Here is a 24,171-nt window from a genome sequence, read left to right as displayed (position 1 = left end):
AATTTGGTAGAAAATTGCAAAAAAATGGCTTTAATTAGATTAATTTGCCTTGAAAACTTTTAGTTCTTAATAAATTTAGTAATTTAATATTTTAAAAATGGCTTTTGGTTAGCCAAAATCCAAATTTAATGACGTATTAATTACTAAACCCTCATTAAATGGAAATATTTAACACCTTCAAAGCTATTTAATTTCGTTTTGCAATTTGGAGCTAATTGGCAAATTTAAAAGTGCAATTTTCTTTTGGCAAAATTAATTTTTTTAGCTAAGTATTTAATTGAGGGCCTTAACTTGGATTTAATTTTTGTTTTTTGTTTTCTCCTAGACCAAGTCAGCCAGCTTTGAGGAGAAGGGAATTGGCTATAAAGGGAGTCTCCTCCCCATTTCATTTTCACAAATCATTTTTCTCCTCTCCATGTTGGGCGAATTTCCTTGAAGGCAGATTTTTCCAGACTTAGGCGACTTTGTGGAAGGCAGTTTTTTGCATGCTTGGACGATTTTTGCTTGCATTTCTCCATTTTCATGCTTGGCGATTTCTCAAGGGGCAAACCTTTTGCAGATTTTGGTGGTTTTCTCCTCCATTTGTGGGCTGCGATTTGTGCCTTAGGTGGCATTTTGGGCAGATTTCAGACTTCACGCTTGGGCGAATTTGAGACGAAGGCAAAATTTTCCATTCTTGGCATTTTATTGAGGCAGATCTAATTCTGATTTTTGGGCAATTCATGGTGAAGGTCTGATTTTTTTTTCCTATTTAGGACTGCATTTTTATACCAGATTTTGGCAATTTTGTTGGGAGAAGAAATACATATGAAGGTTTGATTTTTGCATAGAAGGCAAATGTTGGATAGTTTTAGAAGTGTAAATTTCTAATTTGCAAAGGGATTTGAACTTCTTGAAAGTCATATCTTAGGTTCCGAAAAGTCGCTGTAAGATTATTGGTTAAGGTGAATTTTCATCATCTAGAGTTGCAAGGGGTGCTTAAGCTGACATCCATCTTTCATTCTAGTGTAAGGATTGCTCCGCTTGGTTCTTCTGGCCTTTTGGTCCACCACTCTACCATCCCGTAATAGGGCGACAAGCATGGAGGATGATAGTGCAAGTAAGAATCCCAAGCGGGCGAACACTAAGAAAGACAGAGGATATGATGTCCAAAACTTCCTTCTTCTCGAAAATGAAGAGAATAACCGACACCAATATCGGTACAGTGGACATGATACGGATGAGGGACAGACTGAAGGAAGGACAATCCCCCTTGGCAAAAAGGATTTACAAGAGCGGAATTGTACACACAGCGTCTCTTCCTCCCACATTGCCCTGTCCAGAATTGATTATGGAATGTGCATCTAGATTTGATCTAAACAATGATTCCATCATTTTTGATGAAGGGAAGAGAGTGTTGGCCAGCATTGGCGAACAAGCAATCGAAGAAACATTCAACATTCCCCAGTACAAGGGCATGACAATTGTGATGATGGATCAAGCAACTAAGTCATTTCAAGATAACCAAGAGGCCTATTACACGCATCTAAAGCAGAATTGGATACGCGAGGGAAGGAAAGGAGTTAACAGATCATCGAGGCTCATAATGGCAGATTTCAAACCAGAATATGGTGATCTCATTGTTCTACTCAGTCAAACCATGGGCCTAGCTCAAGGGATGAGATTTGAAAACTGGATGTACTTCTTCATTGATGAGATTGAGAGAGGGAAAAGAAGGTTTGATTGGGCCAAGATCATAAGCGAGAACTTAGAATTGCAACTCAGAACCGTGCAAAACCAAAGGCAATTCTACATGGGCTCCTATCTGTTCTACCTAATTGCTAGATTGTACAAGAGTCTGGGACTTAAGGCCTTAGGAGAAGTTGGTAGCGGACCGGGACAATATTTGGTACATGAATGCTATCCGCAGCTCCATTTGCACAAGGATTACAAGATATTTTGCGATGCCTTCGCCATGAAGACAGTAAGGGTATTACAAGGGACACCTGCTAAGAGCCTTTCATCGGAAGCAGAAGCAAGAATTAAGAAGTTTGGGAGTTGGTTCGTCCAATTTCCGTAGTTTACATATATTAGAGTGGCAGGAAGTACAGTTGTCCCAAGAGGCTTCCATGGTACCCACCCGACAAGGTAGTTTTGTTAGAATTGGCTAGACAACTTGAGCACTATGATAAAATAATGAGAAACGAAGAGAAAACAGGCATTTCATTCTTAATCATAATTGGCAATGATAGTTGCCCAAATCGGGCATCCTTTGAAGCCGCAGAAAAGGAATTGGAATGGTATCATCTAGGATGGTACAGAGCAAGGCAAGGGTTTGACCCTAATGGTCTTATCAAGGCATCTCATGGAAACGAATTTGGGCATGTTCCCACCATAGAAGACTTTTGGGCCAACGCCAAAGATGACTTTCATGTGAAAAAGCTAGCTTTCTCAAGGCTGACGGTGAACATGATGAGGGCTATTAGATGGAGAGGCCTCGATATTCCGAATCAACTGGAGGATGATGGAAATGTGTTGAGAGAAGACTATGATACAGTAGAAGGAACAGAATTGAATCCAGTGGATTGGGATGACCATCAGGATCCTTCCTTGGAAGCGATCACAAGGGTAGTGGATTTACATACCGAGTCATGGTATAATGAAGGACTAAGGAAGCTACAAAGACAAAGGATTCCCCTTACCTATGAGATGATGAAACCAAAAGAGAGACGAGTAGAATCAGTCGGACAAAAGAATGAAGGAAATAGCCGGCAACATGAAATAATTAGAAATAGCAAGAAGAAAGTTTTGGAGGTAGTAAAGGGCAAAGAACATCTAGAGTCTCCAGCCAAGAGACAGCATGCAGTGCCATCAAGAAAGAGTATAATTGAGGCTAGAGGCCAAGAGGTCAATTCAAATGATAAAAGGGCCGTGGTGGAGGTGAGCTCTGATTTGGAATCAAGTGGCTACAGTGAAAGCACCAAATACTCCCCTCTCTCCGAGAACCAACAAGGAAATGATATGGAAGAAACTAGTAGAGAAGAAGATATCAATGAGACAGATTTTGGATCAAGACTAGATGACTTAGGAAAGGTTGCTATTAAGAAAAAACATTTGGGCACCCTTTCCTCTCTCAACGCTTTTATTGGATTTGCAAAGGAATATGAGAAGGATCACGAAAAGATACTTCAAGCAACGAACAGCGTGGCGAAGTCAGCAAAACTCAAGGCGAAGCACACACCTTGTCCTCCTATGGAAGAAGTTAACAAAAGGCTAGCTAAGTTCATTGCCTTAGCTAAGAAGATGAAAGAAAAGGGAAGATTTATATTAGAAGTTCATTTGATGTAAGCCCAAGTGGCAAATTTCCCCTTTCTTCTAGAATAGGACACGTGTCTATTTCTGATTAGCCACCATTTTGGTGCCTTCTCATTGGTTGCCACTTTTTGCACTTTTTTCATTGGTCCATTGATGAGGTGGCAGCTTCTCATTGGCCAATGGGGTGGCAACCTTAATTAGGGTTTTTAGGATCCAATCTGGATCATTGATCTTGTTTTGATCTCCAGCCTCTGTTGTATTTCTGGCCCCTATAAAAAGCCATTTGCTCTCAGTTGTAAAGGGTTGGAGAAATTGTTGCGAAGATAATACCAAAATTGCTCTCTTTTTCATTGTTGCGATTTGCATGTTGATTAAGAACATTGGGTGTTATTGCATGTTTTCTACTTCCACATAGTTAGATTTCCTTTAAAGTTGTTAAAATTGGTTTCATTTCAAGTTGCTAAGTAGGAGTGAAGTAGATGGATAGTTGTATGGTAGCATTGGTAAATGTTTGATAGAGATCAATACTAGACCACTAGCATCCTAGCAGCTGGTTGGGAAGCTTTGTGTGATAAGCTAGTTTATCATTCCTTTGAATCATTGTACTTGTGGAAGTGAGGCTACTGGTCAGCTCTCATTAGGTTCAATCCCTGTCCATTTGCTAACCTTCCATTCATAGGAGTAGGGGTAGAATAGTGAGTAGCTAGGTAGTTGAAGTTTAGAGAGGAGAAAGTTAGAGTAGATCAAGTATCAGAATGCATCCACTCACCTTCCACCACCATTGCCACCATCAACATTTTCTGCTTCTGCACATTTCACAAACCAAGCCACCATCACCTTCATCCCATCAAAGTCCAAGTCATCCTCAACAATTTACGTAAGGTTGCCTACGTGATTATCAGCGAATCACATCGATAAAACTGAGCGAGTATCCAACGGTGTAAGGAACATTGGAGTTATATTCATGTCTCATGAGCATTAACTTTTTCAAGAAAGGAGTTGCATGTTTGATATCCCTTATTGAATATTCAAATCCTAATATGTTATGTAAGTGGTAGAAAACTCGCATCAACACTAGTCAAATAGCCAACTCATATATTTGAAGTGGAAATATTTCAAAATTGCCACTCATATCAAATTCAAAATCAAACACAATCAAATTACAGGGTTTGGATAACATCATGATAAATAATATGAAACCATAAGCACAGTTAGCTCATGATTTTGAAGCTGAGGTAAGGGCTGAAATACTCGACATTTATGGAGGGTATAAAGAATTTCCTATCTGGATTCAAAATGACTTATCATTCAGCAACTATTTAGATTTTTATCTCAAGCAGCAAAATATTATTGATAGGGAAAAAATAAAGTATTTGGAGTTGGCCCAGGATCTCTTTGCAAATGAACAGCACATAGGGGTGTATGTAGAAATTCCGATAGGCTAGAATTATCATTTGGATGATCTTGGAATAGAAGAGCAGACAACTACCAAAAATGAGCAACTTTCTCGCGAACACATAGAAGTTGTTACACGAGGTACAGGTTTCTTTGTTGGTGACTTGGAGGTGAGCTTTGTCAAGCAGAATAATGAAGCAAATTGCACTCAAGGTAATAACAGTTTGGGACCTTGGCATCATGAACCATATATTCATAATACTCAAAACGTGAATCTTGAGAAACAACCTAGGATGACACTATGAGACAATGAACAATTTCAGCGGGAGATAATGAAATTCATGTCTTACAGAATCAGTTGAAGGTTAGTGAAGACATGGTCATGGCATCCTTGATGCAGTTTGACAGTACCCACAAGTTGGTTGAGGAGCTCTACAAGAAGATCCCAAAGGAAGGGGAAAATAACTAGCACGTGACCGATTTACAAAAGGTCAAAATAGCCCTCGAGGCTATGAAATCAGATTACTTATATCCGTTGTCCGATAGGGATTACATTCTCAAGGTTGCTGAGATTTATGCAGCACAGTCAAATAGGGAAAAGGATGAGATTGAGAATCTCAATAGGTCACTCAAGTATGTATGGAAGGCGTTGAGTGAGACTCAATTTTCCCTTCAAGGAACAAAATATCAAATCAAACTCATAGAACAATCCTGGGAATATGAGAATAGAATGCGGCAGGAGTTCTTCCAGGAAATCATTGACGAACTTGAGAGCATTTAGTAGATGTATGACTTGGATAGCTGCCCCAAATGGTTAAGTAGAAAAATTTCAGAACATTTTCAGCTTGTTGACAACCCGTTGTTTGAGGTTGTTGCTGATTGGACATTTGACAATCCTCTTTTTGTGTTAAATGAGGGATCATATATTGTTTTTCATGAAGAGGGAGAGTTTGATTTCAGACTCTGGGATCCTGGCTCAGATTCTGGCAGTGAATCGGGTTCTCAGCATGGGAATGATGAATCAACTTCTGTTGCTTATCATTTGATCAGCCCCAACATATTTTCCGATTTCACCCCATTTAGGAGTTGGGTGAATTCTCTTCATCAGCCCCTGAACAGTTTTCGGTGGAGTATTTATGTGAGATTGTGGGTAGATTCTCAACATTCTTCATATTCATAGCTCCTATGCGCTGGAAAATTTTCCAAGTTTATACTGACAATATGAGTTCTGATGTCCATGGGATGGTGGTTTCAGCTTTTGAGCAGTTCATTTCTTACATCATCCATCTAAGTCCGGTTTTCACACTCTACTAGATTATACATGGACCCTGGATATATTCCTATATCATCATAGCAGCGAGGCAGCATAACAGAGTTTGGGATCCAAGTGTTTGCAAATTGTATCTATGGTTGGACGAGGATTTCGTTGTGGTCCTATTAAGTTTGAGGCTGATTATGGTGATGATCAGTGTTGATCGGTTTACTAGCGCAGCGCTTCTTCGAAGAGTAATATGGGATCCAAGAATTCAGTTAATAGGTGTTTTGCAGAGTGGTACCATGCTTCACAGTTTGGTCGAGTTTGTTGTCAGTTTGGCCATTGGATTAACTACAGATTTATATGGGATCCTGGTACATATTGCTTGAGGGCAAGCACTCTCAAGGAGGGGAGATTTGTAATGTCCCTTCTTTGGGGACATTAGAATTATTAAGAAGAAACAAATTTGCAATATTAAATTTGACTATGTAAGCTAGAGCTTAATTATTAAAGGTCAAATTAATATTCCATGTGGTCACAAAAGGACAAGGAATAATAAGACGATTTATCAGAGTGACGTTGAAGTGTCACAAGGAATAGGACGAATGCCATGGGGGAACCAAAAAGTCTCTGGATTGTGTATTAAAAGAGGAAAAGAAGTTCATTGTTGGTATACTGATTTTATTATTCAGTTCAGTTCCTCTCTGGTGTGAGTCTCAGAAAGCTTCAACTTTCAGCTAGTTGGAGGACGTAGCCCTGCGTGCTAGCAAACAATGGACGCAAACCCATTGTCCCGGGAAACATCATTTCAAGTGTTTCAGTAGCGCTTACAAGTTCTTATCTTAGCATTCCAATCTGACTATTAAATATGTATTTAGGATTGGGGTTTGTACTGGATATTGTATTGTTGTTGTATAATGCAATAACGTGTTTAGGAGTGTTGAAGGACTACTGGTTTATCCTACTGATTTGTAATACATTTTCATATGCTTGAATCTTTAATATCATTCTGAGGCAGACAAATTTATTTGGAAAATATTGGTTTCTTATTGTTGTTCGTATTACATCTGCCTATGTTTGGAATTCTGAATATTATTCTGAAAGGAATTGGTTATTAATTGGTGAAGAACTTTCTGGTTTAAACATCGTATTGTATTCCATTTGCCTATTTCTGAGTTTGAATATTATTATTAAGAAGAAGCTTGTTAAACATCTACCGTCTATTGTACTGTATTCATTTGTGTTGGAATACATCTGCAAGGTTTTAGTTCTATTTATTCTGTTTTAAAGAGAAATCAGCAAATATCCAAGATCAGGATATTACAGTTAGATTACAATAGTTGTTAGTGTAAGAGGTTATTTTGGTCTTTGGATTCTCATTATATGTTTATGACATCCTATTACACTATACCTGGATTTTTAATTTTCAGCTGCTTATAAAAAGGTTTATCATTTGTTTGTTTGATTATAGGGACTTGTGAAGCTCAATGCATTGCAAGTTTCATATCATATCAGATTTGTAAGTTCATTGCCATAAAGAATAGGAAAGAAAGTGGCTACCATAAACAATAAGAAAAAGGTTGCATCCCGACAGATGTTAAAAACCTTATTAAAGTGTGGTTATTTACTGTCTTGCCACTGCAAATGGGACTCTGAAATGCCATATTTGCAACCAATATAACTAAGTCACAGGATTCGTCGAATTTCATCCATGAGATTCAGATTTCAGCGAACTTTTAATCTTTCCAAACTTCATCCGAATTTTATGATATTTAATATAATAGTATTTTATTTTAAACTGATTTTGAGTTATTTAGTTAAATTGTTTAGCAGTGTTGAACTATTTTGACAATTTTGTGGTTATATTACTAATATTTAAAAATACATAAGTATATATAACTAAAATTTAAAGTCGAATTTTTTTCCAAATTTTTACCCTTGCCGAATTTCATTTGAATTTTATGATTGACGAACTCGAATTCAAATTCGAACCTTGTGACTTAGCAATATAATATAACATGGAAGATTATTTTATAACTTGAGTGATCTAAATTTGATAAATATTATACCTTAAGTTCTGTTGTTGTCAAATAAGGCCTCTTCTCTGAGTCTCGAGAAAACCGCACCATCCCCTCTTTTTCTCCATGTCTAATCCATTCAGTTCGAACATCTTGGTGTCTCCACATCTCTGCCATGTCTTCTGGTGACACTTTATCATCCCAATAAGTCCACTCACTAGCAACTGCAAACCACTTTTCAGGAAAAATAGTCAGGACAATTAATGCCCTTGAAAGGAAACCCAAACCATACCCAAGACGCTGATAGCTTATAATGAAAGGAAAAGCCTCTTGAACACTACTTTCAGCTTGAAGGGCTATAGAAATATCAACCAGCAATAGCCAGTAAAATAAATGAAGCAGCCTTAGGAAACAAGATAAATTCTTTAGCATGCCTAGAACCTAGCATTCCCTTACAATTCTTCAGAGTATATCACATGTAATGAGGAGAACAATAAGCATGAACTCGTGATGCAGCAGATAACCTGGTTAAGGGATTGCTATTCTAAAAATATTAAACTAATCCATAGGCCTGATGATGACATAATAATAGCGGGAGAAAGGCACAGTAGCTAGTAGCTAGTAGCTACAGTATCCTACTTAAAAAGCCCAAGCTACACTAAAGAGAAAAAACATCAAATAAATATTAACTATATCAGGGAAAAAATAAAAACATTTCAATCATCTTAAAATATTATTTTGATTATATCCCCTCTAACAAAAAGATATTTATTTGATTACATACAGCAAATAATTTACATTTTTCCTTCAAACAAACACTCAGGCACTGATACATTTCACCTGAAACAAACGAGGCACGCGCCAAAGAACCAGATGCATCAGCTGCAGAATTCATCTCCAAAATTTGCATGTCACTGTCAAGATGATGAGACAAACAAAGCATCAAAGATAATATAGATGGCATTTAAGATGCAATTAAAACAAAATGTTGAATACTACACTTAAAACTGTAAATAGTCTTTGAGACACTAGAACCCTCGTATCAAAATAATAAACTATAAAATACTAAGATATAGTACAATGATAGGTACAGAGAACTAAATTCAACGACCTTATTTTTTCTACTTAAAAATAACCTTTATTTCTTTCTAATCTCATTATTAATTGTTTTATAGCTGCAAACTGTACTTCACTCTGATATAACTATGTATCTTCGAATTAGGTGCCAAACCACCAAAGCTTCCCCTGACTCCTAATACTTTTTTATTCTATGGAGAGTACATCAACTTTTGTCCAACATTTAGGCCTTCCGTACATCTGCAGCTCAAGCAATGGAAGCAGAAGCAAAATACTAGACTTTTCTTTCAACTGAGTTCCACACAGGATTGCCCAGAGCAGCCCCTTAGACTTTAATATAATCATCAGATAGAAGTATTTTAAGATCTTGCATTGTCCCTTCCTAGTAACGGATAATGATACTCTTGGTCTCCTAACTAGAGTCTTGTTTTAGTAATGCGACTTGATTGAATTCCTGCTGTAGTCTACCACTTTCATTTTGACTACTCTGAGACTCTTTACTGGCAGGACCTTCCGTAACAAGACTATCTATACATGCACTTAGTCTTTCTGATTAGCATTTTTTAGGTTTACTAGTTGCCTTACAATTACAATTGTTAGAACACAATGTTATTAGGGGCCATGGCCTTCTAACATTTACATCTGTTTTTTCTTTGAAATCTTACAAACAGTTAGATTATTGTTTATTTACAATTGGTAATTTTGAGAAAGTGTGGCAAACACCCTTTCAAATAATTTTCCTACCCTTTTCCTAAATTAATAGACATACTCTCATTGAGATGTTATTCAATATTTGTAGACTTATACTGAATTTTATTACTGTGTGCAAGAGGTAATATTGGCCATGTAGAAGTGAGAAGTGATATCCCCAAGTTCTGTTGATAAGTTGATAAACAATTTCGTAAGCGTTTTAAATAAAATGATGCTCTGTGGAGTTTTTAAACCCTAAGAGATTATTATTGTAGTCGGTAAATAATTGTAAATGAGCCAACGGGTAGGTTAGTATCCATTATTTGTTATGTAGCCGACTTGTGCCCGACGAGTTCCTTTAGGAACCTTCCAAAAGGCGCTTCGGTGAGTATATATACCCCCTTCAGGAAGCATTGTAATCATCTTATCATCCAAGCATAATGTAATATCATTGGTATGTGCAAATAATATACGGAGTTCTGCTATTTTGTTCCATTGTTTGTATGCATTGATGTAATTTACCCAATAAGGTGTACGATTGGGCGTTTGTGCTAGCTAAGCATATGCATGAGTTTATGACTCTCCAACATAAGACATTCTATATGCCACACTACGCCATTGGTCTTTTCCTTGATGCGGTAGCACGGATGATTCCAAAAGACAAGTTGGAGGCAAAACCTGGACCACTTGCTCCTGGGGAACCTCCTATCATGTGGTGGAAGCACTTGGATTCAGCCACTGGGCAGAAATGCGCTACAGGACAGAAGAGGCCTCGGACAGACACAGGAGGTGATACGGACAGCGGCCGTCAGGAGATATCTTTTGAGGAAAACAATGTGGGGGACGAAGAGAGGGAAGAAGATGATGAAGAGGTTCAAATTGTCACAGCTACCCCCTTCTTGTTCCCACGCACTTCACTATCGGCTACTCCCTGTTTGGTGCCAGCGGGTCTGCACATGGCTCACATTCCAAGGTTTGGACAGACAAGGCAGCCGATACAGATGACTGGTGCACCCCAGCAGGTAGTTACTCTAGCAACACCATGGCAGCACAGGGTAAGGCCTTCTCCTGTCCGGCCGAGAGTTGGGTTTTCCATAGGGTTTGCACGAGTGACAGCACCCGTCAACCGAGACACTTTTTCAGCCCCTATTGAAGCACTTCCGATAGCAGCAACCGTGGCACCTTCCATAGCACAACCAGCAAAAGGTGTTGTCATAGCATAGCCAACAACAAGTGTTGCCATGGCACAGCCAGCAGTGGGAGTTGTCGTAGCACAGCCAACAGTGGGAGTTGTCGTGGCACAGCCAGCAGGAGTTGAGGTACCTATAGTAGAGAGCATACCAGATGGAGGAGAGGAGACGGCCATGGAGGTACCCAACCTCCCAGTACCGGAGATAGCCGAGGGACAGAGTACCCCCGGTGTACACATGGATGTCATAGGATCTGATGCAGTAGTGACGGTAGATGCAACACTTTTGGCATCACCTGAGTGTGATAGGGAGAGTCGAGTTCGGGAGGTCAATACTTTTTCGAGCACATGGTTTCACCGTGCTCCGGCTCCCCAGATGACCTATTTGCAAACTCCTATGCAAGATGATATCCCCGAGGTAGACACTGAGCCACAGGTAGCACAGCCAATTCCGGACATTGGACCGTCGCACAGTATTGTTGAGCGTATGGCAGACGCCATGGAGATGGCTATGGGTATGCAGAACCATCCATTTGCACGGAAGACAGGAATGAAGGAGGCATTTCTTACCGACTTCACAACTCTAGCATCCCGGGCTCGTCAGGTGCTGGATTTAATGGAAACTCAAGCATTGGATTCAATTGTGAAGGAGTTGGAGTGAGTCACCTCATTTATGCGACTAGGATGCCCAGCTGCCTTCGCAATCTATTTTGAGGAGCGGGGATGGCCGGATGTAGAGACTGATGAGATGCATCAGGACTGGGCCACCACGGCAGATTTTGGTGTGGACAGTCGGGTTGAGGTTCTACTCCAGGAGATAGTAAAGTTGCACAGGGAGGCATACTACACTCTTCAGAGGGGTCAGGCGAATCAGATAGCAGTTGAAAGAGCTCGGGAGGAGTCAGCTGCTAGGTTGGCTTCAGCGAGGGCAGCCTGGGAATCTGAGAGGGCAGCCTGGGAATTTGAGAGGGCGGCTTGGCAATCCGAGAGGGAAGCCCTGTTAGTCAAACAAAGTCAGCTGGTAGCAGAGAAGGAGCAGTTGGCAACAGAGAAGGTGCAGGCGGTAGCAGAAAAGGAGAAAGAGATGGGAGAAGTTGGAGCGATGATGCAATCCGTGTTGGAGCTTCAAATGGAAGCGGAGGCTGAGCTGAAGGTTCGAAAGGAACAGGTCTACAAGCTTCGGGCTGAACTGAGCAATCTGAGAGCACAAACCCGACCCCCTACATAGTACCTTGGTTTCTGATTTGAGGTCATTAGTTGCACAATTTTGTTGTATTGTCGTCCGGAGACGATTGTTCTTTTTGGGGGGGATGATGTAGTCGGTAAATAATTGTAAATGAGCCGACGGGTAGGTTAGTATCCATTATTTGTTATGTAGCCGACTTATGCCGGACGGGTTCCTTCGGGAACCTTCCAAAAGGCCCTTCGGTGAGTATATATACCCCGTTCAGGAAGCATTGTAATCATCTTATCATCCAAGCATAATGTAATATCTTTGGCATGTGCGAATAATATACGGAGTTTTGCTATTCTGCTCCATTGTCTATATGCGTTGATCTAATTTACCCAATATGATAAACAATTATCATATATACATATTGAATCTATGCATCTTGTAATTTGCATTTCGTTTATATTATCTTGCATTTGTAATGATTAATAACTTGTGGTCCTAATTTTACACCATTTTCAAGTGTTGAGTGTTTCATTTTCATAAGGAAGGATATTTCTGCCTTGTTCTTCTACATTGACCCATTTTTCGGTCATGGTTAGATAATTTTGTTCATTTTTCAGTATAGGAACAGAAATGTCTGAAATGATGTTTCTTGAGATCAGTTAAACCATTGAAGCATAAATTGCCAAAATATCACAAATGACCACTACTATCAAAATTTTCCCCTGAGATGATGTTTCTTGTGATAGGATAACCCATCCAAGCATAAAATGCAAAAAAAACATGAATGACCATTAGTGTCAATTTTTTCACCTAAAATGATGTTTCATGTGAAGATTAAATCATTGAAGCACAATTGCCAAAAAAATCACAAATGACCACTAGCATCAATTTTTTCCCAATGAAATCAGGCTTTTTAAGATCATGGGTTTGTTGACCATTTTTTTCCCATTTACTCATACTTAAATTGTGTTCTGATTTTCAACAATTTGTTTCATGGTTTTTCTTTCAGATCAGGGTTTCCACTATCTATTATTATTTCACCAGACAAACCTGGGATTGTTATTTTTGTGCTTGGAAGGTGTGTTATGTCTCTCAACATGGGTTGGTGAGGATATTGGCAGCAACATTATCTTTACAACTTCAATTGCAGCGTCTGTTTCCCTACAACTTCAACCAAGGCCAATTGTCCAACAAATAAACTGAGGTAAACATAACCCCAAAATCGTTGGTACCACACTCATCTTTCAGTTAAACTCCAGAACACTCAAATAGTTTCTATCTTGCATTACAGTGGTCAGATCTTTGTTGCCAAAAGACAGTGCACACTTTAAGCCAGCCATGTTGTTCATCTTCTTGTGAGCCAACATGGAGTACTTTGAAAACATAGATTCTTAGAAATGCAACCATGTATACAATTTCTGGATTTTTTTCTACTTTCTCATCTGTAATTGTCATATGTCAATTCAACAGGATACAAGTTCTTCATTGAACAGAGTTGCAATAAATACTCCCTTATCTACTCAGTTTAGTGGAATCAACTGAGTGTAAAAATGATTAGGATTTGGTCTTTGAATACTCCAAATTGCATCTAATACCACATAAGATAATCGTAGCGAGTGGGTGGCAAGAAATTGAGATCAAGTGTGTTGACTTAGATGCTAATGTTGCACAAATTGCTGAAGTCTCTATCAATAAGGCAGTTACAAATGTGATATAAGTAGTGAAAGTGGCACAACAGCTGATTGTGGTTCAAGTGAAATAGAATCAAATCTTGAATGACATGCCCTCAATGAGGACATTAAAGAGCCATATTAAGATTACAGAATATTTACAGTATTTTTCAAATTTTATTGACATTCAAGTCTTTGACAAATGACTAAGTTATGAATTGTTGAGTTTCAATTAATGAGTGTTTTCTCTCTTGCAAGTTATGAGGTGTTTAAATATTTTGTTGTTTTGTTTATTAGCAATTATGAACATTGAAATTATGACAACTAATTAATTTTTAATTTAATAACATACTACATACCTATAGATGGATAGATAGATAGATAGATATACCCATAACCAAGGAAAAAAATTCTTGTACTAGCATCCTTGAAACTCAAATGCTTACCCATCCCCATACAAGTGCCAGCAGCTTAAAATTTATCAAAGAGAATTAAGAGATGTGCGTACACACTAAGCAAGCCTAAAATCTTTAATAATCTGATATTTGAGATAGAGCTGCTCATCAATGAATGCCCAACAAAGGAAGAAGAAAAGAAAAACAGTTTCCAAGCTGTACAGTCCAAACAATCTTAAAAACAACCTTCTAAATAGTGCTAAATCCTGCATATCAAAATCACTATTATCTATACAACAACCACAACTTAAGCCCAAGAACTATATAGAGTTACAGTTTTAACCATTATCTAAGCATGCCCAACAACAATTTCAAGATACATATTCATCAAAAAAAATATTTTGAGTTAATGAGGTATCATATGTTTACATGCATATTCAACATTCATAAGCGCCCTAATATTCTTAAAACTAGTTTTCACAATAAGTAGAAGACAAACATTTCCATTGGAAGACTTTGTTTAACCAGCTGGTATCGCTTCCAATATTGCAAGGTTGACTTGTGATTTGCTCCCTTAGGACCACCATTGTAGGCACGAACCATGAATTCTTCACTTCTCTTCCTGACCCATGCATCATTAACAACGCAGTATTAATAAGAGTCCAGATACAGAAGGTGCAACCTGTCAACTTTAACTTAAGAGCATTCAACAATAAAGAATGTCATACTATAAAATTTCACTATGGCACCAACAGAGTCCCAATGATACCCTTTTTCTCATATTCATGGTGAATCATCAAAAATCATTCCATCCAGAAATCATGAGGGAAATGAAATAAGCACGCACAAGAAGCTCAAAATGTTGAAATAAATTACATTGACAATAAAAAGGTAAATGAAATACCTACTTGCCATCATAAGTTGATAGCCATTTCAAATAGGCTGCTCCAAAATAAACACTAACAAAAGGTCTATAAAGCATGGTAGGTGCACCCTCTACATGGTAGACCGTATATCCCATGTCCCTGGAAATTCATACTTAGTTAAAAATTAAACAATGCTACAACATGACATTCATAACATCATAGCATACAACTGAAATTTTGAGGAAAGATAAAAGATATAATGTGATTTTAAGTTTATATGAGAACTGCACCTTGCCAACCATTCTGCTGTTGACTGTAATGTCTGCATAATTCCAGTGCTAGCCTCTCCTAGTTGAGGTTCATAACGGTATGCAAAAGGTTGCCTTTCACTCTCAATTTCTGCAATGGCACATATCATCATCTGCATTACAAAAACAGAAAAGAGATCATGAATATGAATGAAACATTATGCTCTAAAAAAATATTAAATGCAGAATACAATTTCTTAAATTCTCAAAAGAAAACATTTACGCATATATTTCAGAAGGAAGCACCAACTTCTTTACTTACAACATATCATCATCTTTTTGTTATTTCCTTTTTAGAATCATAGAGCAATGTTATACTAGAGACTCAAAAACTTTTGCTCAAATGATCATGACTATTAAATGAGACTTAGGAAAGAAATTATTCCTTAAACATTTTGATATTGACAATTCAGCCCACCAAGATGAAGCATTATATTCTACCAAGAAAACAAGTTGCTTACCATGTTCTATAAAATTATGTCGCCGGTGCCCAATAAAATAGCAGATCAATACAAAGAATGACATATAATTGTTATAGAATAATGTATGAGAAGCAGCAATTGAAGACGGTGATTTCATCTTAATAATCAATATGAAAGACTTAATGTGCAGCCAACTTCATTTCTTGACTAATTAATATCATAGTGATTCGTTATGACATATTATGCAATGATTAGCTAAGATACTGGTGCTTCTGGCAAATTGACAAATGTGGGTACTGGTGCTTTTGGGTGCTGCACTGATTCTGCTGCTGGTTCTACTTTATCTATATGGATTTTATTATACCTTTCTCCTGTCGAGCTCTATGAAGTTTGAAAAGGTATCCCATATAGTATGCTTGTGCCTTGCGTGTTGTAATGTCCCCATTTTTAGCAGGTTCCTGCAGTTGGCTAGGTCAGTTCACCATTGCGACCCTAGTGAGCTAGCAGTAAGATTTGAGGGTCTTAATTATGTGATTCTAGGATTTCCAGCAACCTATGGTGTGTTTTGGCTCCATTTGAGACACTTACTATTTGTAGTAAGTCAAACTGTTGGTTCTGATGAGCTCGGTTGAGTTAGAAGAGTTGTGTGATGCTCTCAGTTTTTATTTTGGGCTCCAAGAATCTTGAAGGGAGCGGCTATTTATATGACGCAAGCAAAAGGTGAATAACTAGGGCCAAAGGCTCTCCCAGCTATCCAAACCACCCTGCAAGAGTTAACACAACGGAAGTAAACACAAAGAACAACAACCAAAGGAGGAAGAAGAGTGAAATACTTTTATTGATTCATCAAAATATCTTCATACATGCCTAGCTGTAAGGCCTTCTGGGTTACAACAAATTACAAATACATTCACATTCAGTGATCCAACTACAAATTCGCACTTTCAGTTCTGCTCTCTAATCTTCTTCCCAAAAGCTTACCTAACTCTAAGCCTAAACACTCTATATATACTTGCCAAAATGGCTTACAGATTATTCTAGAACATTAAATAAGAGGAAGGCTGACCCAACAACGGCCTGGACACATCCCAAGAAAATATCTTACCATAAATGTCGCGAACAAAATAAATCCCACAAGTCGGCTCGTAGAAATCACATTCAAATGTTGACGCTCGGCGTACACTGGGTAACTCGGCGAATGAAGAGTTGCTTAGCGTACACTGGGTAACTCGGTTAATGAAAAGTCACTTGGCATACACTAGGTAACTCGGCAAATGAAGAATCACTTGGCGTACACTGAGTAACTTGGTTAATGAAGAGTCACTTAGCATACACTAGGTAACTCAGTTAATGAAGAGTCACTTGGCGAACACTGGGTAACTAGGTTAATGAAGAGTCACTTGGCATAACACTGGGTAACTCGGTTAATGAAAAGTCACTTGGCGTACATTAGGTAACTCGATTAATGAAGAGTCACTTGGCGAACACTGGGTAACTAGGTTAATGAAGAGTCACTTGGCGAACACTGGGTAACTCGGTTAATGAAGAGTCACTTGGCGAACACTGGGTAACTAGGTTAATGAAGAATCACTTGGCGAACACCGTGTAACTAGGTTAATGAAGAGTCACTTGGCGTACATTGGGTAACTTGGTTAATGAAGAGTGAACAAAATGAGCAGGATAACAAGGCAACCCAGGATGCTTCTGCATTAGACAACCGGGGTTGAAAGGAATGATTCTCCTGAATCATTGAGATGTCACAATCTGAGTGGAATCCAACTCAGATTGCGAAATCCATGAAGCATCTTCAATAGGCCTATTCTTCCACTTTACCAAATATTCATAGTAATCTTTTCCTCTTGTGCTCCTACCAACTCTCTGATCCAATACCTATTCAACTTCTTCAATCTGTTTCTTAGGATAATCTTCTAATACAACAACTTCATCATCTGACTCATGATACTTATACAAATCAGCAATATTGAATATAGGAGATATATCCATGTCATCAGGTAACTCAACTTCATAAGCATTACCACTGTCAAACTTCTTCAAGATCTTACAAGGTCCAAATTTCTTCATCTTCAGCTTACTATATATTCCAACTAGGAATCTTCCTTTCTTTAGATGAACCATCACCTCATCACCAACTTGAAAATCATGGTGTCTTCTAGATTGATCAGCATTCTCCTTATACTTTTGATTGCTTTGTTCCAACCTCAACTTCACTTCCTTATGCAGGGACTCCATAAAATCAACAAATTCTTCTCCTGCAGCGCTTTTCTTTTCTTCACTAGCAACATCTCTCAAATCGAATATACCTCTAGGATGCATTTCGATAACAATCTCAAAAGGTGTCTTCCTTGTACTCCTATTCATAGAATTATTATATGCAAATTCAGCTTGTGCCAATACTATCTCCCAATTACTTGGCTTATTCCCAACTAAACATCTCAGCAAATTTCTCAAGCTTCTATTCACAACCTCTGTCTGTCCATCTGTTTGTGAATGGAATGTAGAACTGAACTTCAGCTCAGTACCCATCTTCTTCCACAAAATCTTCCAAAAATAACCAACAAACTTACTTTTTCTATCTAAAATAATACTTGTTAGCAATCCATGCAATCTCACAATCTTTTTAAAGAAAAGTTCAGCAACATGCTCAGCATCTGATGGCTTCTTACATGGTATGAAATGAGCCATCTTAGAAAATCTGTCCACTATAACAAATATAGAATCATACCCCTCACTGTTTTAGGCAATCCAAGAACAAAATCCATACTAATGTCAGTCCAAGGTTTCTCAGGAACAGTAATAGGTGTATACAAACCAGTATTTTGACTCACTCCCTTTGCAACTTGACAAACTCCACAACTCTTTACAAATTTCTAAACATCCTTATACATTTGTGGCCAATAATACTTCTCTTTCAACAAACTCAATGTCTTATCAATTCCAAAATGTCCAACTAATCCACCACTATTCTTTTCCTTAATTAAATTCAACCTCATAGGACTTCTAGGAATACACAACTAAATACCTTTGAACAACATACCTTCTTGAATGAAATATTCATCATACTTACTTATGTGGTCTGTCAAATTTGGTGCTCTGCACTCTCTCCACACCTCAGAAAAATCAGGATCAGCATCATACAATTCTTTCATTTTATCAAAACCAAGAACTTCAACCTTCATTTTAGTCAACAAAGAACGTCTTCTACTCAATGCATTAGCAACTCTGTTAGTAACTCCACTCTTATGCTTGATCACAATGTAAAACTCTACAAGTACTCAACCCACTTCATATGTCTTTGATTCAATTTATGTTGACTTCCCAAGTATTATAAAGCTTTATGATCAGTATATAACACAAACTCCTTAAGAATCAAATAATGTCTTCATTTCTTCAATGCTTGAACAATGGCATAAAATTCTTGATCACACACAGAATACTTCCTTTTAGCATCATTCAACTTTTCGCTAAAGAAAGCAACAGGCTTACCTTCTTGACTTAATACAGCTCCTATTGCATTACCACTTGCATCACATTCAACTTGAAATACTTTGTTGAAATCAAGTAAAGCCAATACAGGTAATTCAGCAACATTTTGTTTCAAAGTCTCAAAACTCTTATCAACTCCATGTGTCCACTTGAATTCATTTTTATCTCCCCTCATTGTTTCAGTCATAGCATTACAAACAACACTGAAATTCTTTATAAACTTTCTATAAAAACTAGCCAAACCATGAAATGATCTTACCTCACCCACATTCTCAATTGTAAGCCATTCTAAAATTGCTTTAACCTTCTCAAGATCCATCCTCAATCCATTAGCTGAAATCACAGATCTCAAATACACAATCTCCTCTTGCATAAAAGAACACTTTTTCCTCTTTCAACCTCTGCAATACTTCTCTAATATGCTCAAGATGTTCTTCCTTAATCTTGTTGAATATTAGAATATCATCCAAATAAACAATCACAAACTTACATAAGGATCTTTTCAGAACTTCATTCATCAACCTCATGAAAGTACTAGGTGCATTAGTCAAACCAAAAGGCATAACCAACCATTCATACAAACCATCTTTTTTCTTGAAAGCAATCTTCCATTCATCACCTTCTCTGATTCTGATCTGATGATAGCCACTCTTCAAATCAATCTTGGTAAAATACTTTGCTCCACTCAAACAATCCATTATGTCATCCATCCTTGGCATAGGAAATCTATATTTCACTGTTATCTTGTTAATGGCTCTGGAATCAGTACACATTCTCCATTCTCCATTCTTTTTAGGTGCTAATACAGCAGGGACAGCACATGGACTCAAGCTTTCTCTGATCAAACCTTTCTACAACAACTCATGCACTTGTCTATTAAGTTCCTAATTCTCTGCAGGTGTCAATCTATACGGTGCTTTGTTTGGCAAACTAGCTCTAAGGATCAGATCCATACAATGACTTATACTTCTTACTGGAGGTAAACCATCAGGAATATCATCAGCAATAATTTCTTTATACTCATTCAACAACTCTGCAATTTCTTCTGGCACTCGGTCAATACTACCATCTGTCATTCGGTCACCACTGACTAGCACTCGATTAACACTACTCAATTTTCTTGGAATTATAGCAAAACAAACTTGATTCTTTTTCATTTCCTTTTCAAATTGTTTCCCATTGACCATGCAAATTTTTATAGCAGTACAATTAACCTCATTTGGACTTTCGATCAAAGGCAACAATGTTTGTTTCTTCCCATTTACCCAAAGAGTATATTGATTCAATCTTCCATCATGTACAGCATATCTATCATATTGCCAAGGTCTACCCAACAAAATATGACAACAATCCATGGGCATAATATCACACAAAACTTCATCAAAGTAATGTCCAATTTTGAACTTCACAAGGCATTGCTCACTTACCAATATCTTATGCTCATCTTTGATCCATGAAACATGATAAAGTTTGGGATGTTTCAGCCTTTGCAACTGCAACTTTGTAACCAGCTCTTCTAATGTCAGATTTGTAGAACTTCCATTGTCAATGATCACTTTACAGCATTTTCCAGCCATCTTACATCTTGTCTTGAAAAGACTTCTCCTTAAAATAGGTTCCTCAGCACCTCCCTTATTACATAAGGTTCTTCTCACCATCAAATTTTCTCCAGCCTCAGGTCCACTTGGTGAACCCTCATCATCTTCTTGAATCATAGCATTTCTATTACCTTGCCTACTTTCAGAGGATCTATATTCAAAAGATCTATGTCCCTTTTTACCACATCTAAAACAATTACCATGAAATCCACCTCTAGAATAGGAATTACCTCTTCCTCGATAAGAACTAGTGCCTCCTCGATAAGAATTGCCACTTTTCCATTCACTCTTGCCTTTGTCGTCATTCTTCCTTTCAGATTTGCCTTTATCCTACACAGAACTTTCAGATCGGCCACCTTCACCATAAGCTCTACCTCTACCTCTCTGGAATCTGCCACCTCTACCTCTTTGTCTTTGTTCATGCTTCTTTGTCAAGATCTCCCCAGCCTTCAAGGCATACTGGTATGCTTCTTCCACACTTTCCAACTTCACAAAACTTATCTCATCTTGTATTCCAGATCTCAATCCATTAATGTACCTTGCAATTTTCTCAACATCATCATCCACATGTCCAGATCTGATGTCCAATCTATAGAATTCCTCAGTATAGTCTTTCACAGTCATGTCTTTTTGCTTCAAATTTTGCATCTTTCTCAACAAGCTAACTTGGTAATCAGCAGGAAGGAATTTGTTCTTTACCTTGTTCACCATCTTTGGCCAAGTTCTGATCTTCTCCTTTCCTCTCCTTTCTCTATCAGTTTGCAAGTGCTCCCACCATAGTGATGCATGACCTTTCAACCTAGTGACTGCAATCTTCACCTTTCTATTATCAGGAGTGTTTTCATACTCAAAGAACTTCTCCATATCAGAGATCCAATCCAACATAGCATTGGTATCCAATTTTTCATCATAAGGAACAACTTCTACAACAGGCTTTGAATTTGCCCTAGACAATATTTGCAACAATCTTTCCTCATCTTGATCTTCTTCAAGTTCTGGATTATGGTTTGGTGTTGCTACTTCATCATCACTTATATCATCAAGATGTGCTCCTCTCCTCTGGGCTGTCTCCACAGCATCTAATCTGGCTGCACTTTGTCTCAACTGATCCAATATAGCATTATCAACATTATTTCCTCTACCACGAACCATCTTTACAAATCAAGTTCCTACAAGATCATAACCCTCTGCAAGTTATAGGTCAAATCCGCAGATCTGCCACCCTACAACCAAATCCAAATCAGGGTTCTACACGATCCAATCTCCACAAGGACGAACCTCAAGCTCTGATACCAACTGACGTAGGCAAAGAGGTGAATAACTAGGGCAAAAGGCTCTCCCAACTATCTAAACCACCCTGCAAGAGTTAACACAACGGAAGCGAACATAAAGAACAGCAACCAAAGGAGGAAGAAGAGTGATACTTTTATTGATTCATCAAAATATCTTCATACATGCCCAGTTGTAAGGCCTTCTGGGTTACGGCCAATTACAAATACATTCACATTCAGTGATCCAACTAGAAATTCGCACTTTCAGTTCTACTCTCTAATCTTCTTCCCAAAAGCTTACCTAACTCTAAGCCTAAACACTCTATATATACTTGCCAAAATGGCTTACAGATTATTTTAGAACATTACATAAGAAGAAGGCCAACCCAACAACGGCCTGGACGCATCCCAAGAAAATATTTTAACATAAATGTCGCGAACAAAATAAATCCCACAAGTTGGCTCTCAGAAATCACGTTCAAATGCTGACGCTCAGCGTACACTGGGTAACTCGGCAAATGAAAAGTCGCTTGGCGTACACTGGGTAACTCGGTTAATGAAGAGTCACTTGGCATACACTAGGTAACTCAACAAATGAAGAATCACTTGGCGTACACTGGGTAAGTCGGTTAATGAAGAGTCACTTGGCATACACTAGGTAACTCGGTTAATGAAGAGTCACTTGGCGAACACTGGGTAACTAGGTTAATGAAGAGTCACTTGGCATACACTGGGTAACTCGGTTAATGAAGAGTCACTTGGCGTACACTGGGTAACTCAGTTAATGAAGAGTCACTTGGCGAACACTAGGTAACTAGGTTAATAAAGAGTCACTTGGCGAACACTGGGTAACTTAGTTAATGAAGAGTCACCTAGCGTACACTGGGTAACTTGGTTAATGAAGAGTGAACAAAATGAGCAAGATAACAAGGCAACCCAGGATGCTCCTGCATCATTATAGTAAGTCACCCTATCAAGTTCATTCATCATCTTTCATCATCAAGATCACTTTGGTGTTGTCAAATTTCAATCTTGATGCCTCTTTAGTTGTTTTCGCAAGACGGGTGATTTATTATTATTATTCATCTAAATACTTTGAGGTTGCTATTTTTGTTAATATTGTTGGTTGGTCACCTCAGTATCATAGCTCGTTGGAACCAGGACGAAAAATTTTAAATCGTGGGAACAAGAAACAATGGCCTTGTGTGTCTGAATATTGAGTTATGGTGGAAAAGGTCATTTTTGGAGCCAAAACCAATTAATAAATTATAATAATGGCACTCTATTATATTTTAATGTTGTATAGAGAAAGCTTCTTAAGTGGAGTTCGTTTAGGAAACTGCTGCCATTTGGAGATTATAAATATGAGGTCATTTGTTGAGGAAAGAATCCAATTATTCTGTTTATCTCTTTGCTTGATGTCTTTGTGACAATTCTAAGTCTGATGATTTATGTGCCCTTGCTGAAGTATAAGGGTTTGGAGCTGAGAAGTGTTTTGTAATTCACAGATGAGGTATTGTGAATTAGTTTCTGAGAGGTATTTTGAATCACTGCTGTTGTATAGTGATTTAATTCTGAAATTGGTTGAATCTCCTTACTGTTTAATCTATTTGCGCTGAGAGTGGCTTTGAAACTTAATTGCAAACTGAGAACTCTACTGTGGGGTGCGATCTTGCTACTGGGTATTCATTTATTGTGGATGTTGGTGGATGACTTCTCTATCTGCTGTTGAATGTTTAATGAATTCTGCATATCGGCGTAAAGTTGGAAACCAAACTCCTGTTGGTTGGCGATTATTACAAAGGTCTGTACCTGTATCCAGCAGGTTAGAGATCTGTGGCCCTCATTTAGTGGCCTGTGAACACTTACTTGAGGTCTGAAATTACACAGCAGGGCCTGCAATTAATTACATTTGGTCTGCAAATCATTTCCAAAAGCCTGAATTTCAAATTCAGTGAACTGCGATATAAAATATAGGCAGCAATTGATATTGGAAGGCTTGTGAACTCCTTGCTGGAGGTCTGCGTTTTCACTTGGAGGCT

General features: G+C 38.1%; 1 protein-coding gene across 2 annotated transcripts in view; it reads right to left on the bottom strand.

The window, feature by feature from the left end:
• LOC149528437 (transglycosylase) overlaps positions 1 to 24,171 on the bottom strand; it is a 99,093-nt gene that overhangs the window by 35,428 nt on the left and 39,494 nt on the right. For both annotated transcript variants that reach the window (XM_089811881.1, XM_089811880.1), the window contains 5 exons: positions 15,317 to 15,447; positions 15,069 to 15,185; positions 14,660 to 14,782; positions 8,803 to 8,876; positions 8,014 to 8,186 (listed from right to left, as the gene is read on the bottom strand). In XM_089811881.1, the coding sequence (XP_089668007.1) occupies positions 8,014 to 8,186; positions 8,803 to 8,876; positions 14,660 to 14,782; positions 15,069 to 15,185; positions 15,317 to 15,447 (618 nt within the window). The remainder of the gene's footprint in view (positions 1 to 8,013; positions 8,187 to 8,802; positions 8,877 to 14,659; positions 14,783 to 15,068; positions 15,186 to 15,316; positions 15,448 to 24,171) is intronic.

This window comes from Cupressus sempervirens, chromosome 11 (assembly GCF_028749045.1).
Source record: "Cupressus sempervirens isolate cs-2001-9-10 chromosome 11, ASM2874904v1, whole genome shotgun sequence".
Classification (NCBI taxonomy): domain Eukaryota; kingdom Viridiplantae; phylum Streptophyta; class Pinopsida; order Cupressales; family Cupressaceae; genus Cupressus; species Cupressus sempervirens.
This window is presented reverse-complemented; position numbering and strand designations above follow the sequence as displayed.